This window comes from Daldinia vernicosa, assembly GCF_022497035.1.
Source record: "Daldinia vernicosa strain CBS 139.73 unplaced genomic scaffold F5Y00scaffold_34, whole genome shotgun sequence".
Taxonomy (NCBI): Eukaryota; Fungi; Ascomycota; class Sordariomycetes; order Xylariales; family Hypoxylaceae; genus Daldinia; species Daldinia vernicosa.
This window is the reverse complement of record NW_025953950.1, coordinates 134,980-156,619: the sequence shown is the minus strand read 5'-3', so window position 1 is coordinate 156,619 and position 21,640 is coordinate 134,980. Positions and strand designations below refer to the sequence as shown.

Here is a 21,640-nt window from a genome sequence, read left to right as displayed (position 1 = left end):
AATTTAGGCGCCCAATGATAGCTTCAGGTTGCTTTTCCTTTGCTGTTCCTGGAATGTTTCAAGAGGCTCCAGCTTAATTGGCTAAGCGCTATAAAGGATAGCTCAATACTGGTCTAGTACTGATTTAGTACCGATTTGGTACTGGTTTGGTGCTAATAAATTGATTATTGTGCCTTCCGGGATAAGGTGCATTCAGGCACAGCTGGAAGAGCCACTTTACTGGTCCGGCGGGGAATTAGAATGAGCGGCTACTGCAGGTTGCCATGAGACAAAAAACCCCAGTACATACCTAAACGGAATATGTGACGCCAGCTCGGCCACTAACCACGTGTGGTATCAACTATTACACCCAAGTAGGTAGGACTGCTAGTAAGAAAAGTGTGTAATACAACATAGAGAACAAACATAACACACGTAGGTAGGTTAGGAGGTACCTAACATAAGCCGTATATAAACTGTATAGCTTCCGGAAAAACATCAAATTCTCCAGTCATGCGTACAATGTAGTGAACGATAGAATCACTCTCATAGTTCATGGGCTACGTATAAGCTGCCACAATGGAACCCTTACTCCCATATTGTGACAAGCTTGGTTACAACCTAGTTATAACTCCTTCGTTCCCCTTGCCTTCCTTGGTCTCAATGGACATATAACACCTTCATACAAGTATAATACAACGCCAATCATATAACTTCAGGCTGGCCCGGCTCGAGTAGAGTCCATCGATATCCTCGCGCCATAACGCATATCCTTTTTTTTTCCTGCAACGCCAAAAGTCCAGGTCAAAAATGACAACACAATGCAAACCCCTAAAACCCCTAGTTTCTCATTCTTTCGCTAACCGGGACCGCGCATCGTTCTGGAAAACTCCTAACCATCCCTTTGTCCTTTTCAAATTTTAAAGGGGCCATCCTAACGACATCGAACGACTGAGGCCAGCCTGTTCCCACCATTCATCTGGAATATCCTGTCTAGATGCAAGCCCGCTGACAATGCGATGCATACCCGAAAGCCATTCGGGATCGTCAGATGAAATTCCTATACCGGAGATTGTGTCAGCAGCAACTGCTGCATATGATCGCCTCCCATGAGGTGTCGGTTGCCTAGAACGGTCCGTACCTTGGACATCAGAACCACTACCTTCGGTAGTGGTTTCTGGCTCGCCGACAGGGTCGCAAGGGGGTTCGATCTCCTCGGTCGGACTGGTAATGGAGGTTCGAGATGAAGGAACAGTAGGATTTAGAGACGCTATAGTCGAAGCCGTAGTAGAGGCAAACGAGGAACCAACACTAGGTGGGTGAGGGTCGACGGTCAAAGTCGACTGTAGGACAGACCAAACCCCATCCCCTTCCGGGCTTAGACTGCGGTCTCGATCACCCAATCCATCAACATACCTAACCCGGTGTGCTCGACGTCGATCAGCACCAGATCGGCGTCTACGGTCGCTCATCTCTTGCAATGCTGTATGAATGTGTTGATCCATGCTCGAACCAGGTGGATCAAGAACATTAGCAAGATTAGCGGGTGCGCGGTCCCGAGTCGATTCAATCTCTCTATGTTCTTCTCTGAGATGTCCATAGTGATCTATAACCTGACGTAATCTCGTTGTGGGCGAGATTCGTCGAGAACGGGTTCGAAAGCGATATTCCCTGCGTGGAGAATGCCGCCAGTCATCAGAATCGGTTGGAGATGTATCATTATCACCTCCGTTAGAGCGAAGGTTTCGAGTAGATTGAGTATTTCCGAATCGACTAGAATTAGGGGCATCATCTTCCTCAAGAACAGGGAGTTCATCGTTATCATCATCTTCTTCTTGAGAAGCATCACCTCCCCGAGTAAGATGAGGAGCATAGACAAGGCGACCAGAGCGGCTAGAGCGCAAGAAATTAGCTACGTTGGTAGGAATCTCAGAATCCGGGGCGCGTAGTTCCTGTGGTGCGGCGACAACGCGAAAGGGGTTAGAGACACTCTCAGGAATAGCAACTGGGCCACTGAAGTGGAGGTTCAATTCGTCTTCGGCACTATTGTCTTGCTGCGACATGAGTATGCCAAGACGCTGAGCTCGATATTCACGTGCTCGATTGCGTCGGGCAATGCGGTCATCGGTTCTGGCCCTAGCGGCACGACGCGGTGAAGTTGAACGGCGAATTGGAGATCGGCCAGTTGCGGGATCAGCAGAGGATTTCGGTGCTGTTTTTGCGCGAGAGCCAGACTCGTCAGGCTCAACCCATAATCTAATAGTGAAAGAGTTAGCGATAAATGCGATAGTTGTAGTTTATGCATACAAACATACAAAACATAGGTACGAATAAAGAAAAGAGAGGTAGCAATATAATACAGATAGGTAATAAAAACGTCATAGGCGTTGTTTGTGATAATCCAAGTATGCGTAGGTGAAGGTGAACGCGTTGCGACAATAAACTTACGGTAGACCCATTTTTGATATTAGCTGATGCGCGTGTGGCAGCAGGCAAGTAAGTCAACAGGCAAATCAGGACAGGATAAACCTGAGTTGTGGACGAGGCTGATGAGCAACTAAACGAACGTGGTAAACGAACGTAGTAGATGTAAAAGGGTATTGAAAGGCGGAAATAAAAAGGTAGAAACACTGTCGCGTCGTCAGCGACGAGTGTATGGCGTGTAGAAAATTGATCGGAAAGTTGATGGGAAATCAAAAACGGGGAATTGATAGAATATGAATGATGCGCAACAATGCACAATGTTGAGAAACGTCGATTGCAACGGGGATTGCAATGGGGACGTGCAAGGTGCAAGGTTAACTTTCACTTGCTCCGTGGGGTCGACGGGATTGACTTGTTCTGTGGAGTGAAAACAAAAAGATGACTGGGAAAGTTGAAAAGAATGCCCGGGTTGTCTTTGGTTGTCAAGAGACGGGAGATGCGACAGGTTGCTCTCCGACCCTTAAGTGGACGGTGCGTTTGTGCGTGCATTAGTGCGTTAGTTCATGCGAGCAATCTAGACCTAGGTAGGTTAAGTACTGCACTAACTCTATTTTCGTGTATATGTACGTATGTACATACATACGTAGTCTCATTCAGATATGTACCGTAGGTATATCTCTACGCTACCTAACGAACCTTAATCCCTGCTATCGATACCAATTAACACGCCAAGCATTGAAGTATCTACGGAAGTCCCCATCAAAAGTTTTGTCCGTATGTACCACCTGACAGCTTTTGTTACAGCTGTTTAAAACCTGACACCATATGGCAGCCAAGATTATGAATATATATAAACATTTACCTTTTACAACATATTCAATCTTAGCTTCAATATGCCAATTTAAATATTGAAATTAGATCTTTTACAAGGTCAATAAATGCTTTATACGCCCTTATAATTTTTATTATTTAAAACAAGATTGCGAGTTATTATGTGTAAGTGAAAATAGTGTAATATGGATAGTATATGCCTACAGCTGTTGCCAAGCCCTGTCAAAGCTGGTCAAAGCTGACAGGGGATGGCCTATGGACAAAACTTTTGATGGGGACTTCCGTACAATAACAAAAGTATCAAAATCGACAGGCTGAGACCTGCCCATTCTGTTGCGCCGTCAACTTCTCGGTCATCATTCTCACCATATATACAATACTACGGCACATGACTCATATCTCAAAGTGTTTTTAACCCGTAACAGATATTATAGATCTTAAGGATATGTTAGGTGATTTATTTCGCCCAAGGCTTTTTTACACTTGATCTAATTACACATGCCAAGCCAACCTCTATCTCGTCAACATCCAGCATCATGGTGAACCTTGGGTTAGCACGAATCAGTGCTCTACTCAAGCAGACCCCACAGACATGGAAAGCCATTCATGTTGCTGGAACAAATGGCAAGGGTTCGATATGCGCATACCTAACTGCCATGTTGCGCGCCAATCAGATCTCATGTGGTAGATTTACCTCGCCTCATCTCATAGACCCCCGGGATTGTATTACTATTAATGATAGCATCGTGTCTGAGAGCAAGTTCAAGCACTTCGAAGATTTGGTCAAGAGAAGAAACACAGAGCAGAAGATTGGCGCTAGCGAGTTCGAGCTCCTCACGGCCACAGCCTTTGAGATATTCGAATCTGAGAAGGTCGAGTTTGGCATAATCGAAGTAGGGTTAGGCGGAACTCTTGACGCTACAAACGTGTTAAAACACAAGTGTGTCACCGTCATTTCCAAGATAGGTCTCGACCACCAATCGTTTCTGGGTAATACTATCGAGGAGATTGCTCGTCAAAAGGCAGGCATCATGAGGGAAGATGTCCCTTGTGTTGTTGATGGCAGCAATTCGAAGTCTGTTCTAGATGCTCTACAGAAGCATGCCGAAGAGACAGGTAGCAGCATTATTTTCGCGGATGCCGAATCCAATGAGCTCGTGAACAAGTTACGAGATACCCTCGAACCACATCAACGACAAAATCTGGCATGTGTATATGAAGCCTTCAGACTCGCATTTCCGCAACATGCTATCTCTATAGATAGCCTCGTTTCTGCTGCACGGAATGTTGTATGGCCAGGCAGATTGCAGTGGGTGAGCCTTGAAAAGATCACAAACAGAAAGGGTAATATTTTACTTGATGGGGCTCACAATCCTCAGTCCGCGGAAGCACTCTCCGGTTTTGTTCAAAAACACCTACGGTCCCAAAACAAACCGGTCACCTGGGTACTCGCTGCTACCCGAGGAAAAGACATATCGGAAATGCTGAAACTGATACTACGCGACGGTGATTCCATAGCAGCAGTCGAGTTCGGCCCTGTTGACCAGATGCCATGGGTCCAGCCTACAAGCTCGACAGATCTGCTTGACACCGCGAGCAAATGTGGTGTTGCAATTTCGTCACAGTTCGACGCATCTACAAATGTACGCTCGGCCCTCGAGTGGGCAAGTCAGACCGCGAACGAAGGACCGCTTGTTATTGCAGGAAGTCTCTATCTAGTGTCTGACATATTCAAGCAGCTCAGGTCCATTGGACTGTAGAAGTGCCTATAATATCCGGAAATCAATATTCACATCATAAAACCGGGATAATCTCTCGTCAACTTCCAGCTTATCCCAAAGTCGATGCGCCAATGCGGCAAATCAAGCAAATATGATGAATAATGTAACTCAAGAATTGCTCCCTCGATTAAACTCTAGAACATTTATGTGGATAGACAGGTCCAGGATAATATCTATGCGAAACTTACAATGATCTCGTTAGAGACGTTGTAAACTACAGTTCGTTAGGTACCTAGTCAAGCTACAATTAAGAATGGAGATGATTAACTCTTCCTAACTCTTAGATTATTTACCGGCTAGTAAAAAATTGGAAAATCCAGCCCTGTCTAAGGGACGGTTCAGGACATTTACCGTCCTTGATGCATACACTAACCGGGGCGATCGAGTGTCCGATAGTAACTCCTAAAGCAAGTTCCACGATACATTTTACGGTGAGTTAAAGCGAGATCTTATAATTGCATATCATGTATGCACATAGGCAGCCAGTCACCCATCAAGACACCAAATCCCGACGCCATCTTTCTCGACTGTAGCTCGAATAACAAACGCACAGTCACCATAAGCCACGCGATGTCCCCCAAACAGCCCAAACATTTAATCATCGTATGCTGCCATGGAATCTGGCTTGGTGGTCCCGCACGAGGCCATGACGAAAATGAATGGCTCATCGCCGAATTTCAAAAAGGCGAAACACCAACTTTCATCGAGCATATCAAGGCCGGACTGCAGGCCTTGAAAGAGAACCAGAACTCCGTCTTAACGTTTTCCGGGTGAGGTTATTTCGAATTACTTAGTCTAAGTACGGCCATCCTATGAGTCTCAAAAACTCTTAATTTGGCGTAAACGTTTTATCGCATCAGTCTTACCCAGGGGGTTGTATTTCTCAACTATGTTGATCTTGTTGGGCCCAAGGGGAAAGGCGAATCTAATGCTGACTCCGTATTTCTTTAGCGGGCCCACGCGAAAAGAAACACACATATCCGAAGCTAGCAGTTATATGAATCTAGCTATCGCCAATGGTTTCTTTGGGATTCTCACCGAAGATGAAACTGTAGACCGGCTACACAGCGAAGAGCGAGCGTTGGATTCTTATTACAACGTCTTATTCTCTCTCACCAAATTCTGGTCTGGCTACGGAACGTGGCCTGCGACAATGACCATAGTTAGCCACGCTTTTAAACGTGAGCGTCTGGTCGACTGCCATTGCGGTGCTATTGGATTTCCACTGGACCGAACTAATTTCGTCGGCGTGGATCCGCCTGGTATGGTCGATGGAACAAATGAAGCTGCTATCAAAGGTATCGTTGAAGCAATTACCCAGTGGAAAGAGGACCCTCATGGAAAAGGTGAGCTTCTGGCTGGTAAGCGCAGGAAAAGAAACCCATGGGGCGTACCCCAAACACTCTTCCTTAACGAAGACGATCGGATTCGCAGTGGCGTACAGTCAGCTTCAAGCAAAGAGGGGGAGGAGTGTCTCCTCGAAGGAGTTGCCCATCCATGGTCTCAACATCTGAGCACTTGAGTTGCAAGGCCAACTTACATCCACGACTTAACCCAATCTTAGAAGGGTGATTTTCCTACTTATTAGCTAAAGCTACGCTATCAAGAATAAACCGTACGGCATCACTTCTCATTTCAGCGCTAAATTCGTGGCCGGCAGTCGGATAAACATTGTTCTCTACATAAACTCCGCCGTCTTTATACCAGCTATTGGTCGCAGTCTTGAAGAATCGGATGAATGGTTCACCCATGCTATATGGCACGAGTTTATCCGCCCCTCCGGAAAGAATTTGGAATCTCTTCCCTGAAACTCTAGACTCGAGCAGAGGACGCAGTCTTTGCTGTTCTTCCGCTGTAGTAGGCAGCGTAATTTCATCGGTCCCGAACAAGATGCCCTTGGGGTCATATTTCTTGCAGGCGTTTACCAGGGCCTCTGGAAAGTCCTTGCTGCCGATGAAAGAAGCACCGTAATCTGACTCGTTAAAGGTCTGGAGCTGCGATAGTCGCGCACGATCTTTTAAGAGGACTGTCGATGGTCAGTATCGATGTCACGATACTTACCTCACCTTCCGGCGAATATCCCGTTTCCCTTTTATCGGAGCGGAGTTGAGGTTCACTTACCCATATAATCGGGGCATCCGATCACTATAACTCCCGCTGTAACTCGAGGGTCTGCGAACAAAAGCTGCCACGCGCTGTGGCCCCCTAAGCTGATACCAAGAACCATATTGTGGTCAATACGCCTTCTCCCGCCGTTACTTAGTATATGAGCATCACCGCCGAAAAGGTGGCTCTCAAGTAGATCCATCAGATTTATCGTGTCCACGACGGTACCCGTGACGAAGCCAAACATATCTTGGGCGCTACATAAACACGGGAGTTAGCGAACCTCGACCCAAAGTTCCCACATGATTCCAAGTAGTAAAAACAAATGATACTGCCGAAATCATGTCTAGTTTCCTGGTGTCACGTACTGAGTCTCATTCCCGTCAACCCAGGACCCATTCGCTCGCTTATCAACGAGTCGCGAACCGTGATTTCTTTGGTCAAGCGCGACGGCGATTAATCCGCGCGCAGGCTCTGCTTTCTCGTGGTAAGCGGAGAGAACTCGGTTTGCGAAAGGAGCCATATCCTCCTTTTTTCGCAGTCGTCCGTGGTGCAGCCATAGACACGACACCTTGACCGCAGCTGCGGGCAGTTCCGTTAACCCGTAGACATCGATTTGCAGTCCCGAGACCGTTAATGTAACGCGCGAGACACTCGGGGCGACGCCCGGGGCCGGGTTACTTGTCTCGGCCATTGCTTCGAATTACTACGGGATTGAGACTGGCCGCGGTAAAGGCGGTTGAGAAGTAAACATGTAGTAAACTAATAAACGACGGGTGTCTCCATTTTTAATACTGTTTATTTCATGAGGGAGTTTATGTAGCTAATGATGGCAGCTTTACTATCGACGCGTCGGATCCGAATTTGTCCATTTAATCCCCGAAGGCGTAATCACACGCTGAACGGCATCATAATTAAACCGAGACATCAGATATTTACACTTAAGTACCTCGTATTATCGGCCTCCTAGGTCTTATCTGATATATCCTAAGGTAAGGTACGGTACGGTATTTACATTTTGAATGGCTATTTTAACAATCTAGCCTTAGGTACTTAGTTAACGGACCCGATCGTCCACTTTTCGTGATTATTGCCAACAGGCCATTACCCCAGTGGACCTTTTGACACCAGGACTCACAGCCTCAGCTCTTCCTCCTCCAGCGCATCGATCAGCGTCTGCCACTTAGCCCACTCGGCATCGCCACCGGGGATGCCGCCGAACAAGGGCAATCGCGTGCCGTCGGGATCACCTAGCTTGCGCAGCCTGCTAATAGCTTCTTTGATGCCAACGGTACCAAACTTGGCGACCAGCTCCTCCACAGCACTGATCTTGAACTGCAGGAGGCGGCGCTGGCGGACCTCGTCGTCCGTGGGTTGGCTCTTCACCGACAGATCGTATAGGCGCACCACGCTCTTGGGGAAGAATCCCGCACAGCCGTCGATAGCACCCGCGGCACCAATGGTCACGACTGGGAGCAATTGCTGACCGAGTCCCGTGAAAGTAGCGAATTTGGAGTGGTCGATGGAGGGGTTGGATGCGATTTGCGTGTGATATGATACGTCGCCGTGCGAGAGCTTGCAGCCAACAATGTTGGGATGCTTAGACAGGGTTTCGAACGTAGCCGGGACGACCTTGACGTTGTTTGAGACGCCTGGGTAGTGGTATCTGTATACCCGACGCCCCCTCTATTAGTATCCATACCCCCCGACGCTTGTCGATTATAGCAATAGCCGAGGGAAGAAAACTCACATTAAGATGGGTATAGGGCTCCGGTCAGCCACGGCAGTAAACCACCTGATGATACCCTCCTGCGTGCTGGCTCCGGCGAAGTATCCCGGGACCAGAGTGAGACCGTACTGCGCGCCGGCTTCCTCGGCGCCCTTCAGCTGCTCGACCGTCTCTTCGACGTTTTGCGTCGCAGTGCCGGCGATGATGGGGTAGTCCTTGAAGCCCTCGTTCTCGAACGCTTTCCTGACACCGGACAAGACCTCGAAGCGCTCCTTGTTCGTGAGATGTATCGCTTCTCCCGTACTACCCAGAATCACCAATCCCCTGATTCCCGATCGCGCCAGATACAGCGAGTGCGTAATCTGCGTGGCAACGTCGACCGGTGCCGCGACGGGGTCGTAGTTGGCCGCCTTCTTGCTCACGAAGAAGGTCGGCACGGGGACGTATATTCCATGTGGGGGAGGGGTAGCCATTTTTGTGGATTTGAGCTTTGCGTATGCCGAGCGAGTCTTTGTCGTTTCTTCGCTAGTTAGGTAGTTATAACTGTTATAACTACCTAGGTAATCACACTTTGAGATTTTTCTTAGTTAGTTGCTTTGACTTCTTCACGTAAGCTTTCTTGGTACTTTTCTTATTAAACTATCACGGCAGACAGTCACTCCTATAAATTAGACGAACGACGCGGGGTCGAGTTAGCATTGTCAGGACGCGCCGGTAGTTCGGTAGAGTCTATAGCGATCGGCTTTTTCGGGCGAGCGAATGGGGGTTCGAGTATAGCTTTAGAGCCCCCTTTCTAGTCTCTCGTCATCCGTAGGCCGACTAGTGTCATTGGATATAATTGGCTGTGACAATACGGGGTAGTCTATACCTGCGAACCTATCATTGCTTTACACCTCTCCGATATCTCGAATAGTCTTAGTTATGTTATTCTCCCGGGGCCATTTCTTAACGGAATGAATATCTGCTGTTTTATGCTGTCTGCCTGGCCTAAAGCTGATAATTCCACTAATACCCCCTGCTAGTTCTTACAGCGAGGGCTGACTTAACATCCCACCATCTCCATCCCGAACCTCAAACTTTTCACCTATGAGGATAGTTTTTCTATTTACTTGATATACCGAGGGAGAAATGATCGCCTCCTTCAAGGCCTAGACTGTTGATCCCAAAGCCGTAGGGCGTTTTCAATTTTAGCCCCCAATACAAAATTTATAGGGTCATAGCTTTTGCTCAGATGTGAGAAATTAGGCATCCTTTTAGTTATTAAACAAGAGTATTTCAAGGTTAAATACTTCTATTCTACTTCTTGAGAAGTTTCTTACTTGTTTTCATATCATTCATCTCTTTGAGAGTAATCTTGACACCATAACTACCAGAGGTATTGGTGATATTGGACAGGTCATTGTTAAGTTACAAATTCCGAGTTTCTCTGTAAACACGTTTTAACCAATCATTTACGCGTATTCCATACCATCACAAACACGGTATCAAGATGTATAAGTTACCCGTCAAAACATCCTACGAATCCAATGATATCCCCATCCCGGATGACTTCCTAAAGTCGGAGCCGCACGATGCGCAGCCAATCACTTTCAAAAAGATAGACTTCGCCGATACCGTGCTGACGGAGTATAAGGGTCTGTACGCTGTGGTGCTAGAACATGTTCTCAGCCCGTCTGAATGCGCAAAGCTCATCGAGCTGGCCGAAGCCAGTGTGTCTCCCAAGAATAAAAACAAGATAAACGGGTCTCCCTGGGCACCTGCGCTCGTCAATGTTGGCGACGGATACGAGACTGAGGTGTTAGAGTATCGCAACAGCGATCGCATCATCTGGGACCAGCAGGACATCGTCAACCGTCTCTGGGCACGTCTAGAGCAAGTCCCGGAGATCAAAGACACGCTTCTGACATCCGAGCTGCCGAAGGGAACGGTGTGGGATTTCCAGCGCCTCAACAAGCGCATGCGCTTTCTGAAGTACGGCCAGGGCCAGTTTTTCAGGCCGCATTGCGACTCTCCTTACGGCGAGACCGGAGAAGATGGGAAGTCGGTGCGCACGCATCATACCTTACACCTATACCTGAACGACTCGAAGCAGGAGGTTGGAGACGCGGCTGATCTAGTTGGCGGTGCGACGTCTTTTCTATCGTCTAACGGAAAGCGGAAAGTTGATGTCAACCCTAAAGCTGGTCGGGTCCTGATCTTTCAGCACCGGAGGCTGTATCATGCGGGGGATGATGTCTTGGATGGGATCAAGTACACGATGAGGACGGATATCATGTATTCTATTCGGGATGCGGCGATTGTGAATAGTAGTTAAGACCCTGTCACATCCTCCACTTACTCCCGAGATGTTGTGTCTATAGTCAATGACAATCGATACTTGAGAATTTATTATATTCCATCTAGTCGGATATCTCTCTATTTAATTTATCTCGATGTCTACATTGCTAGGGCATTAGCTAGTGCTAGAGCGTTCAGATGATGATAACTTACGCAATAGTCGTGAATAAAAAAAGTGTTGGTTTTATCTTCTCAAACTTGTCATCCGAGTGCTGTCCGACGGTTTTCGTTCCCCAATGATTAAATTCGAGAATGACATAGTAAAAAAAAAAACCAAAAAAAACCCATAAGAAGAAATCCTCAGAAGAAAAGGGGAAAAAAAAAAAAAAAAAAAAAAAAAGAAAAAAAAAAAAGTCCGCTGTTGAACCGCCCCTCCAATCCTTCAAACTGTGGTGTGTTCTCACAAATATGTGGTGTTCTCACAAATATGGGATGGCAGTTCAGGGCTTAGTTACAACATGGCAAACCCGCTTTCCGTGGTTTGCGCTTCCGGTAATGGAAAGATGAACTTTACCATTAGACCATCAGCTGCACGTAGTGGGTTGCTTGTTTTGCGGTGAAGGACCATCTGTTGTTCAGATATATGAAGCCTCCAGCTGTAAACCTGAGTCACTAGGTAACCGGTAACCTCGCAGTCCCACCCGGCGAGAGTGCCAACAACACGAATGACACTGGCACGCCATATCACGACCATATCTCCTTGATAGACCGAATCACCTTGCAATTCGCCTTGTGTCCTAATTCGCTCCAGCCCTGGACCTGACAAGCCTTGCTGCAGTACGCGACAACGCCACATCCCGTACATCGCATTAACAGATGCTCTGCTCCCTCCTCCTCCTCCTCCTCCTGCTCCTTGCCGCACGCCGCACACCTCTTCCCCCGTCCGGCCCCTTCAATTCCATCTAGAACCGCCCCTATTTCAAAAACCTGTTCCAAGCCAGCGGGCAAGATTTTAACACCAGCCCCTTCCCCCGGCGGCACGCGGACGATAGGCTTTTTCCCCTCGCCGCGGTCCGTGCGCGTCGCGCGCGGCACAACTAACGTGTGGCCTTTCCGGAAGCGCACCCCGCCTTGCCCGAGACCGCGATGGTCGCCGTCTTCGAAGGTGACGGCGAATTCTGCTCCGCTCCTGTCCCGGACGATCGCCGTGGGCTTCGTGATCGTCATGTCTTCCTTGATCTGCGCTAGCAGGAACCAGTCTGCCGTTGGCGCGGGAGGAGTTGATGAAGATGGCAGTTCGTTGAACGATGGGAAGATAGCTGGGTCGGCGAATAAAGGCATTTTGATCTTACGGGTATATCTACTACCTCTTATTTCGATCAATTTCTGTTTATTCTTATTTTCTATGAAGGGATGAAAGGCGGAAGATAGGGTCTTTTGGGTTCGTGCTTTAATTGGTCTGGCGCCATGGGCATTGATCCACTAAGGCATTTACCGACGTATAAGGAGGTATAGTTATACATATTAGGAGTGATATATACCTTGATACAGATATTAACTACCAATATCGTTATACTTCATTACATTTGTTTTCCTTATATTACCTAGGTACGAAATCAGGGGGAAATTATTCTCCATTCTTGAAATACTTAACTGTTTTTCGAAGATTGAAACCCCGAGCCTTTGAATTTGGTTTCCTTTTATGGACCCTGTAGAGCCCAGGCATGGCTTGAGGCGTCTATGTACAACCCAGTTATCATCAATATTCCCGATTACTTGCTCGGCGGGGATTGGCTCGTCATGTAGGACACATGCAAGTTGGGTAGTAGTATCTCTTAGAATGCGTAATAGCATAGCCTCACAGCTGAATTACTCCAGTCCTATTACTTTTTCCTCCCTTATATAGCTCACAGTAACGCCTTTTTTTGTTTCCATTAGAATATCAGTCAACAGCATTAGCCGGTTTTACGTTGGAAATGTCGTCAGGAAGCTCAGTTAGTTTTGCTTTCCAAGCGGATGTCGCCAATACCGGCTCTTTACTTCACCTACTCACGGGTAGAGCCCTCAAAGCTTTGAGCGACGGCGGGGTCGACTTCTACTCTGTGGTTGTCGCTGTCACTCTCGGAAAAGGCTTCGAGATCCGTAGCTCCTTAGGAAACACTGTCCCCGCACATGTCAAGTCTAAGCGTGGTATCCAATCGGTTTTATCGAAAGTCTTGAGCATTGGATGGGGCCAACCAGGGCTTGCGGTCGCGATGACGCAGACTAAAGCAGGCGTGAATGCCCTGGTATTGATTGATGCTCTTGCCTATGGCTCTACCGACTACCAAGCTGCCGAGTGCTTTTCAAGCCTCCTCTCACTACGAGGCTGCGAAGCTGACAATTTGCCAAATGTCGACGTGCTGAAAAATATGATCGGCTATCTCTCCCCCTTTCTTCTCGACTTGGGCTTTTCAAGAGTTGTCGCACATATTACAACAACGGCCACCCGTGCTATAAACTTGAACCGTCCCAGAAATTCTGAATATCTTGAGCGCCTTGAAAGAGCTGGGGACGCGCCAACTGTCGCAGGCGCTATAAGTCAATTAATGTTGACCTCAGGAAGGAAGGAGAGTAGTTATATGCCTACGCGGTACGCCCTATACCCTGCTTATAATAGGGGTGATTATTTTACTTCGCTAACTCTACTCTTTCAAGCATGAGAGGCGCTTGGCTTTCGGCATTTGCAAGTCATGTACTTGGAATGGCAGTCGAGTTACGTCTCTATAATGTCATCATATGGGAAAGTGCGGGAAGCAACGGAACCGCTATTTTTGAACTGGGGGAATATCAAGCCGACGGCCTCCAATTCCAGGTCATTATAGGCCTGGGGGTTACAATAACCGAATTACCAGAGACCGAAGACGAGTGTTCGATGCTTGATAGCTGCCTCCCGATCGGTACGGCTTTTGGATCACTGATTGATCGCGAGCCAGACATTGACGTATTGCTCGAGCAAGACATTCGCCGAGCGATATACCGGCTATGCTTGGAAAAGCTGAAGTCGGGCCTAGAAGAGTATTATATTAAGACACGATTCCGACTTCACGGATATTTCAAATATTTTGAGGCACTCAAGGAAACGCTCAATGCCTTCGGATTCGAGAATACTATTTTTGATTCCGTCGATAATCAAGCATCTATAGAGGAGATCCCAGATGCTATAGATGGCATAAAGGCACTAGGCCTTAAGGCATACGATAGGTTGAAAAGCGCCTGTGGGATCCATGGAGATAGCACTCCAAACATCAAAACATATCCGCGCACAGGTAGATGTTTTCTATTATGTGGATATGTTAACCGCTTAATTGTTGGGTTTGCGTCTTGTGCAATACGTCTGTAAGTCGACACACACCTGTGACAAATCCCCTTTCTCGGACCTTACCCCAAATATATTTTTCTTATACCCGGGATACTTCCATTCATCGAGAAGATTTTAGACAGTTTTAGAAATCATCGTTTGATCAGTGTTTGGTTTATAAACTAACCATCGGCTGCCTGTTATATAGAATGCGTTGTCAGTTTGATGCCAGTCAACTCACCATTCGCTCAGACGTTCTTCTAAAATTTCCTGACGATATCAAATGTGTATCTTACGGCCCTGAGATACCTAAAGAAGATGACCTGAGTGTTTTACTCAATTTAGTAGACAACACCAAACTGGGCGGAGAGCAAGAACTGTCTCGCCACGAAATCCTGGGATATTCAGGTAAAAGCTTTACGGTTTGCTATACCTGTATACTGGGCTACGACTGTTTCGATAACCGGGGTCGCTTCTTAACTCTGCTACCTGGTCGTGCGTCTGTGGAAGGTGCATTTAGGTCCACAATAGTAGAATATCCCAGCCGCGGTATACATGCACAACTTTCAGATGTTCCCGTTTCGACTCTACTCGCACCTGGGCTAACTCTCACGCCACACCATGCTCCCTCAGGAATCAATACCTTCATGGAGGTATCCTTTAACGAAAGAAATATTTTATTGTCCTTCAAAATCGGACGCGAGAAGGCTTCGGCGGGGATTATATCCATTTCTGAATGCTTCCAACATATAACGCAAGTACGTATTATGAATTGCCCGCATGAGCCTACATCGGAATTCCAGGTGCAAAAAGATCATAATTTAGCAGTTCTTGGATTCGGAGCTGGACTCGGAGCCTTCAACAGCAAGACACGCCGAAATCAGAATACCATACGGTTGATAGGCTTGCGCGGCAACAAGCTTGAACAGGTCCTTACACTTGGTATGCTCGGGTCCAATGATCCTTACAATCCGAGTTCCTTTTTCTACGATCCAGGGTGTATTCTTCAACTTGGGGCATGTCTGAAATGCTGCATTGCGACTGCAGAGGATAGGGGTAGCAAGATCATAATAATGGGTGGGTAAGCATTGGTTTAGTGTGGTGATATTCTCTAGATATATGCACCACTATATCGAACTTACCTACCAATCATTTTCCACAATTCTGGACCTTAGACTATTAAGCCCCCAAGAAGATAACTAGGTACCTACGTATGAGGTAATACGGAAGGCAATATACTATTATGGTCAGCATACATAGCAAACCAGCTTACCCTAAATTCGCGAGGTCGCGGAAGAAGATCTCGAGGATCGTAGATCCTCTATGGGCGAATTTCCCTGGGAGATAATTTTGTGACTAAGGTTCAAAGTGGTCAGGCACTCGACAGCTACGATTCCTTATAACAAAATAAAATATAAGACAACTATGGGCGCCAGGAAGTTTGAAATAAAGCAGCCCTAATTAATACACATGTACTTACTATAACATGTTTCTCTAAGGGGACTTTAGTCCACGTAGAGCTTAAAACCTGATCATATCTATACACAGCTTTTAGTATTTAAAGGTGATAAAAAGTGGTTTATTAGATAGGTAAAAACCTAGGATATGGACGCTGAATAATAGATGAAGATATACACTATATAAAGGATAACCTGTATTCGATTGCGTATCAGCTCAAGTTACAAAAACGGAGGGGGTTCAGCTTTAAAGCCTCAAAGTACGATCTTTAAACATCAACATCTCTATTTATCATCTCTATTTATAAATCACTCGACATACTAACAATGGTAAAACCTGCTGATAATATTGTATAGTCGGGCACACTTGGCTACATCCGTGAGAATGTAAATAAGTAAATGGAGTTTAATACCGAATCTAAAGCTAGGACAATGATTAAACATCACAATAATCATAAGAGTCCACCGTTTATAAGACTCTAAAACACTTAAGGTATCTAGGTACTTAACACGGCCTACCACACCCAGGATGCACTATAATTGGCTTCCTAGCACCATCCCAACCGCTCCAATTTTCCCCTTTCATCAGCTCATCCACCTTCAAATCTTATAAACGATCTTCTTCCCAGTAACCCGTCCCTGTCGCAGATCATCCAGCCCCTCGAGGATACGGTCCAGGCCGCCCTCGCGAATATCCGCCGGGTGCGGCTTAACCTTGCCCTGAGCCAGCAGCTCCCCGGCCAGCTTCCAGAACTTGGTGCCGAACTCGAGGTCGGCGGGGTTCGCAGTGAACTCGTGGCCCAGCTTGACGAACGTCTCGCCCGTCGCCGTGTACGCCAGGGTCTGGAGCTTGGCGACGTCGTCGCGGGGGAACTTCTCGACCGTCAGCAGCGAGCTGTACTTGCCGCCCTTGGAACTGAGCGCCTGCGCCGAGATCTCGGGCGCCGAGCCCTCCGCGATGCAGTCGAACACGTACTCCAAGCCGTCGTTGGTGAAGGCGCGGATGTCCGCGCCCACGGTCGGCGACTTGTAGTCGAAAGTCGCGTCTGCGCCCAGGCTCTTCAGGAGATCGAAGTTGTGGGGCGAGGACGTCGTGATGACCTGCAGACCGGATAATTTCGCGAACTGGATTGCCAGGGTTCCAGTTGCAGTGCTACCTCCGTAGATCAGAACCGGGAAGGGCTTCTTGGCCGGCTCGGTGGGCCAGGGGAGGCCTAGCGATTGGTAGAGCCCTTGGCCGACCGTGGTGATGCCCACACCTAGCGTCGACGCCTGTTCCAGGGTGATGTTGTCGGGGACCTTGGTGGCAAGAGCTGCTTTCGCTACGATGTGCTCGGCGAAGGCACCGTCTTCTGCGTTGCTCGAATTGGCGCCCGAGACGAAGCCGGCGATCTTGTCGCCAACTTTGAAATTTGTGACGTCGGGTCCTAGTTCCTCGACGATGCCCGAGTAGTCACAACCAACTAGGCTGCCAGCAATTCCAACGCCGTCAATGTGCTTCCAGTCGGTAGGGTTTAGAGCAACAGCCACCGTCTTAACCTTGACGTAGCCGGGGCGCACTTTGGGAATAGGTGCGTCGGTTACGACCTTGCCGACGTTTCCCTCCTGGATAATAAGAGCTTTCTGAGTTGCAGCCATTTTTATGCGATTGGTATTCTAGTGTTAGTATTAGTGTAGAGTATCGTGTGTCGTGTGTTGTGTGTTAGATGTCGAGTATGTAGTGTTGAGTGGTTTGGATGGTGTGATATAGTTTGCGACGGCTGTTCTTAAGTATTCTATTCTGTTCTGTTCTTAAGTACCTAATGCAGTATGCGATATGTTGAGAAGCCGTCCACATTTGTGTGATGATCACGTCTCGAACCCCTCCACCCCTCCTCTCCTTCGCCTATGACAAAGCTATCGCGATATACTCGACCATGTAACGACATCCGCAGCCGTGACCAATCAAATTTGGATTGGCATTTACGCAGTCTTTGGCTATTTTAGGAGATAATGTTATGTCCGACCTCATTAGTAACAGGGATAATATATTGCCGATTACAAATAATATCGTCTATTCCCGATAGGTAGTCTTGTTGGTGTAAGTGGCTATCCACTTAGCTCGAGTCGTGATAATCGGGCAGCAAGTTGATTATACAAAATACCTAGGTTAGGTAATGAAGAATTACCGGTGCATCAGTTAATTAATCACCATCATGCAGGAGAATCCTACGAGCCTCATGCAAGATGCAGTTCTAGCGAATGAAATGATCTACATTTTCTTCAGTGCTGACTATGGATATGCTAGTTAGTGTATTTGAATGGAGTATATTTCAACTACTCCTAGACGTAATAAGCCTTTGGCTCGAATTGAAATCTCCTGATATTCGTGGTGATATTGGTTATTCTTGATGATATTTCTTAAATTCTTAATTCTTAATTCTAAAGCGGAGTTGAACGGATTTAGTATTATCCGTATCCAATATTAGTTGAACTGAGACCAAATAGGCGTTTCCAATCGCCAGTTACTACATACTACCTATACCAAATAAAAACTATAATACTAAGAAAAGCATGATCATCGATGCGAAATCGGGTAGACTACCCTTGATCATGCTGATATCACATATGCTGACATATCAAATAGAGCTTCAATATAGCACCAACTGCGCCAACTGCGCCGCAGCAACCTTGGCAGACTAGAAGATTTCAGGTAACAAAACGAACCAACACGCCTCAACCATGAATAATCACATATAGCACACCGACTACTCTAGGTACGTCCGACGAGCTAAAAGGTCATCAACTTCCAATTACTAAGTATGTAGAATCGGCGATAATACACTTCATCCTTAAGATTGATTATCAAGCCGTAGACCTAGGGGTGTCAGGACTCAGGATTCTAGACGAGACGTTTGGAATAACTAAAGGATTTTTTAAGTATAGCTGTAGATTCTCACAGTAGCTTAGAGTTCCTTGCAGAGCAACAAAGTTGTTTCCTTGCTTCTTGCTCCACCTCACGACGAGGGCGCTTTCAAGTTGTTATAGTACGTTCTCTCCTAGTTATTGGAAAAATACCATCCATCTTTTCGACTAGAAGATTGGCTCCGACTTAATTATAAAGCCAATAGATACTCCCAACTTTGAAGTTTCGGCAGTGAGTGCTCTATCACATGAGGATAGTATAATCCTGAGAGCCTCTGATTAATACATGAAAACTCAATCCTAAATAGCCGTGGTCTGAAAGGAGGTATAAGAAGCACCGCATCTAATAATTTTTGCTGGACAACATTTTGAAGTAAATCTCGACCAATATTCCCTCTTATGATAACTCGATCGTGGCTGGCGGCTTGCTTGTCGTGTTGTAGAATACACAACTTATGCCATCGACTTCGTTAACAATCCGCGTGGATACATTCAGGAGGAAGTCCATATCGAACTTGTAAGCCTCGGCACTCATGAAGTCCTTAGTCGTAACTGCACGCAGCAAACAGAGGTATCCTTCGTAGCGCTTATCACCCTTTTGGAGTATTAATAAAGGGAATAGGATGGGAAATAAAGTGTAGAGTTACTCACCATGACTCCTACAGCCTTGTTTGTGTCAAGGCCAGCATAAGCTTGGCTGATTTCGTTGTAGATACCTGCTTCCCTAATCATGCTGATGAAGATCTTGAGTAGTGTTAGTATCTATAAGCCCCACAGCGAACAGGGCATATATATCTGAACTTACGTTGTCTGCCTTCCTTGCAATCTCAACTCGCTCCGGGGTGACCTCACCGAGAATTCGGATAGCAATGCCAGGGCCAGGGAACGGCTAGAACAAGCGTGTAAGCAATTATTCAGGTGAACTAGTTTCTAGAGCGACCTACATGTCTCATGACGAGTTCTTCGTTGATACCTAACTCACGGCCTAGGGCTCTAACTTCACTGTTTTTCTAGTGTTAATATCTCACCAAACCTGTTTGCGACTATTATATAATCGGAACTGCGTTCAGGGCACTTACTCTTTAAATAACTCCCTAAAAGGCTGAAATTCATTAGCCGATGTTTATATTCAGCAAAAGAATATCTTACCTCAATGAGTTTGAGACCTTGACCATCCATCATTCGTTGTGGCAGACCACCAACATTGTGATGCGTCTAATTTAAAGTCAATTTTGAACTCCTAATTAGGTAAAATTATTAGTAGGACGTACCTTGATAGTCGCCGAAGGACCCTTAAAGGAGATCGATTCAATGACATCCTGCATAGGGGAAAGTGTTAGAAATCAAACTCATTGGCTGCTCGGCACGCATTGCAAGTATTCTTACGGGGTATAGAGTGCCTTGGAGAAACCATTCAACTTTTCCGGCGTTTGGTGTGTTCTCTGCGGCCTTCTCGATCTTAATTGCCTGCTCCTCGAAAATATCGATGAAAGTGTTGCCGATGATCTTTCTCTTTTGTTCCGGATCTAATACGCCCTTCAATTTGGAAAGGAAGATTTGCGAGGCATCTATAACCGTCAAGTTGATGCCAAGATGCTCGCCAAGCGCTTCTTTCACCAGCTGGCATTCGTTGAGACGCATCACACCATTGTCCACGAGTACAGCGTGAAACCTATCGCCAATTGCTAGTTTCACTATAGAGGTGTTGTTAGCGATCTAAATCCTAATAAAATTGGCAAGAAGAAGGTGATACGCCACAATCTTCTCATTTATAATAAACATAAGAAATAGTATGGTATTAACTTACTTAACTTCGCAGCAACTGTCGAGTCCACACCACCTGAGACAGCGCCGATCACCTGGCCGTTACCTACGAGTTTGCGGATTCGAGCAACCTCCTTGTCGAGGAAGTCCGTCATCGTCCAGTTTTGGTTAACACCGCAAATGCCGACTGCAAAGTTTTTGAGAAGCTCGGTACCACGAGGGGTATGTGTAACTTCAGGATGAAACTGTATACCAAAGATCGGCTTGCTCTCATGTGCGATACTAGCGTAAGGAGAATTTTGAGTGGTGGCGATGGTGACGAAGCCATCCGGGAGGTGACTCAATTTATCACCGTGGCTCATCCAGCTGCCATTTGTTAGTAGGCCTCTTCATCTATTTTATAGACGCCCGTTGAAAGCCAATGGGTAATATACTCACACTCTCATGCCTGCATCTCCGTACAAGCCTTCGTACAATCGGTCAACTTGACTGTTGTGGTGCTGTGGTATGAGATCCTAATTGATCATGAGTATTAGAAGGTTCAATTTAACAGTCGAAAGGCCTAAGGGAGCTGTACCGCTTGTCCATATTCCCTCTTGGTTCCGGCAACGACATTGTCTTTGCTCGAGTTCCAAGCAATCTCTTGAAGACCGTAACATATACCTAGGATGGGGACTCCGAGATCGATAAAGGCTGAGTCAACATGAGGCGCATCCTTGTCATAAACTGAAAATGGTCCACCAGATAGGATAATTCCCTTGGGCTTCCAGCTTAAATCTGAGAGCTTCGTAGTGCAACTATTTGGGATATTATTATTAGCCTTATAGGGTTCGGATATTTACTCATTATCTTTTTATTTTTCGGTTTTAAATTAAAAAAAAAAAAATCCAGATCACTCACGGAAGCATCTCGCTGTAGACGTTCAGTTCTCGTAGTCGTCGAGTGATAAGATGCGTGAACTGGGACCCGAAGTCCAGCACCAGGATAGTGTCGTAGGCATTATGAGGAGACTCAGCCTGCTCAATCTCGACCGACATCTTGTTTATTT

At 46.6% G+C, this 21,640-nt stretch overlaps 8 protein-coding genes across 8 annotated transcripts; 3 read left to right on the top strand and 5 right to left on the bottom strand.

The window, feature by feature from the left end:
- Positions 1–425: 425 nt before the first annotated feature.
- F5Y00DRAFT_241405 (uncharacterized protein) lies at positions 426–2,872 on the bottom strand. Its single transcript, XM_048008371.1, has 2 exons — positions 2,428–2,872; positions 426–2,235 (listed from the first exon to the last, which is right to left on the bottom strand). Exons 1-2 carry the CDS (start codon positions 2,436–2,438, stop codon positions 900–902), a joined length of 1,347 nt encoding a protein of 448 aa, XP_047863347.1. The 5' UTR covers positions 2,439–2,872; the 3' UTR covers positions 426–899.
- Positions 2,873–3,770: 898 nt separating this feature from the next.
- On the top strand, positions 3,771–7,683 carry F5Y00DRAFT_253978 (FolC bifunctional protein; the record flags this gene model as incomplete). The annotated part of the gene is made up of 4 exons (XM_048010115.1): positions 3,771–4,954; positions 5,579–5,785; positions 5,967–6,458; positions 7,614–7,683. 4 exons carry the CDS (start codon positions 3,771–3,773, stop codon positions 7,681–7,683), a joined length of 1,953 nt encoding a protein of 650 aa, XP_047863346.1.
- Positions 7,684–8,116: 433 nt separating this feature from the next.
- Positions 8,117–9,859, bottom strand: F5Y00DRAFT_118395 (aldolase). The gene is made up of 3 exons (XM_048004003.1): positions 9,477–9,859; positions 8,872–9,419; positions 8,117–8,787 (listed from the first exon to the last, which is right to left on the bottom strand). The coding sequence occupies exons 2-3, from the start codon at positions 9,321–9,323 to the stop codon at positions 8,256–8,258; spliced, it is 984 nt and encodes a 327-aa protein (XP_047863345.1). The 5' UTR covers positions 9,324–9,419; positions 9,477–9,859; the 3' UTR covers positions 8,117–8,255.
- On the top strand, positions 9,762–11,467 carry F5Y00DRAFT_118414 (uncharacterized protein). The gene is made up of 2 exons (XM_048004004.1): positions 9,762–10,083; positions 10,224–11,467. The coding sequence occupies exon 2, from the start codon at positions 10,340–10,342 to the stop codon at positions 11,162–11,164; it is 825 nt and encodes a 274-aa protein (XP_047863344.1). The 5' UTR covers positions 9,762–10,083; positions 10,224–10,339; the 3' UTR covers positions 11,165–11,467.
- Positions 11,466–12,468, bottom strand: F5Y00DRAFT_271154 (uncharacterized protein; the record flags this gene model as incomplete). The annotated part of the gene is made up of 1 exon (XM_048012743.1): positions 11,466–12,468. The coding sequence occupies one exon, from the start codon at positions 12,466–12,468 to the stop codon at positions 11,872–11,874; it is 597 nt and encodes a 198-aa protein (XP_047863343.1). The 3' UTR covers positions 11,466–11,871.
- A 635-nt stretch (positions 12,469–13,103) lies between these two features.
- F5Y00DRAFT_271152 (uncharacterized protein) lies at positions 13,104–15,552 on the top strand (the record flags this gene model as incomplete). Its single annotated transcript, XM_048012742.1, has 3 exons — positions 13,104–13,759; positions 13,825–14,435; positions 14,720–15,552. The coding sequence occupies 3 exons, from the start codon at positions 13,104–13,106 to the stop codon at positions 15,550–15,552; spliced, it is 2,100 nt and encodes a 699-aa protein (XP_047863342.1).
- Positions 15,553–16,044: 492 nt separating this feature from the next.
- On the bottom strand, positions 16,045–17,687 carry F5Y00DRAFT_241389 (putative zinc-binding oxidoreductase ToxD). The gene has a single exon (XM_048008370.1). The coding sequence runs from the start codon at positions 17,560–17,562 to the stop codon at positions 16,525–16,527; it is 1,038 nt and encodes a 345-aa protein (XP_047863341.1). The 5' UTR covers positions 17,563–17,687; the 3' UTR covers positions 16,045–16,524.
- A 1,538-nt stretch (positions 17,688–19,225) lies between these two features.
- F5Y00DRAFT_263558 (GMP synthase) lies at positions 19,226–21,629 on the bottom strand (the record flags this gene model as incomplete). The annotated part of the gene is made up of 12 exons (XM_048011526.1): positions 19,226–19,423; positions 19,480–19,572; positions 19,634–19,717; positions 19,773–19,830; positions 19,908–19,930; positions 19,978–20,043; positions 20,100–20,147; positions 20,215–20,522; positions 20,636–20,958; positions 21,055–21,107; positions 21,170–21,389; positions 21,493–21,629. The coding sequence occupies 12 exons, from the start codon at positions 21,627–21,629 to the stop codon at positions 19,226–19,228; spliced, it is 1,611 nt and encodes a 536-aa protein (XP_047863340.1).
- Between the last annotated feature and the right edge of the window lie 11 nt (positions 21,630–21,640).

Coding starts and splice junctions, on each gene's coding strand:
- F5Y00DRAFT_118395 (XM_048004003.1), bottom strand. CDS start 9,323: ATGGCTACCCCTCCCCCACATGGAATATACGTCCCCGTGCCGACCTTC. Junction 8,788..8,871: donor AGCCCTATACCCATCTTAAT/GTGAGTTTTCTT, acceptor TCGGGTATACAG/ATACCACTACCCAGGCGTCT.
- F5Y00DRAFT_118414 (XM_048004004.1), top strand. CDS start 10,340: ATGTATAAGTTACCCGTCAAAACATCCTACGAATCCAATGATATCCCC.
- F5Y00DRAFT_241389 (XM_048008370.1), bottom strand. CDS start 17,562: ATGGCTGCAACTCAGAAAGCTCTTATTATCCAGGAGGGAAACGTCGGC.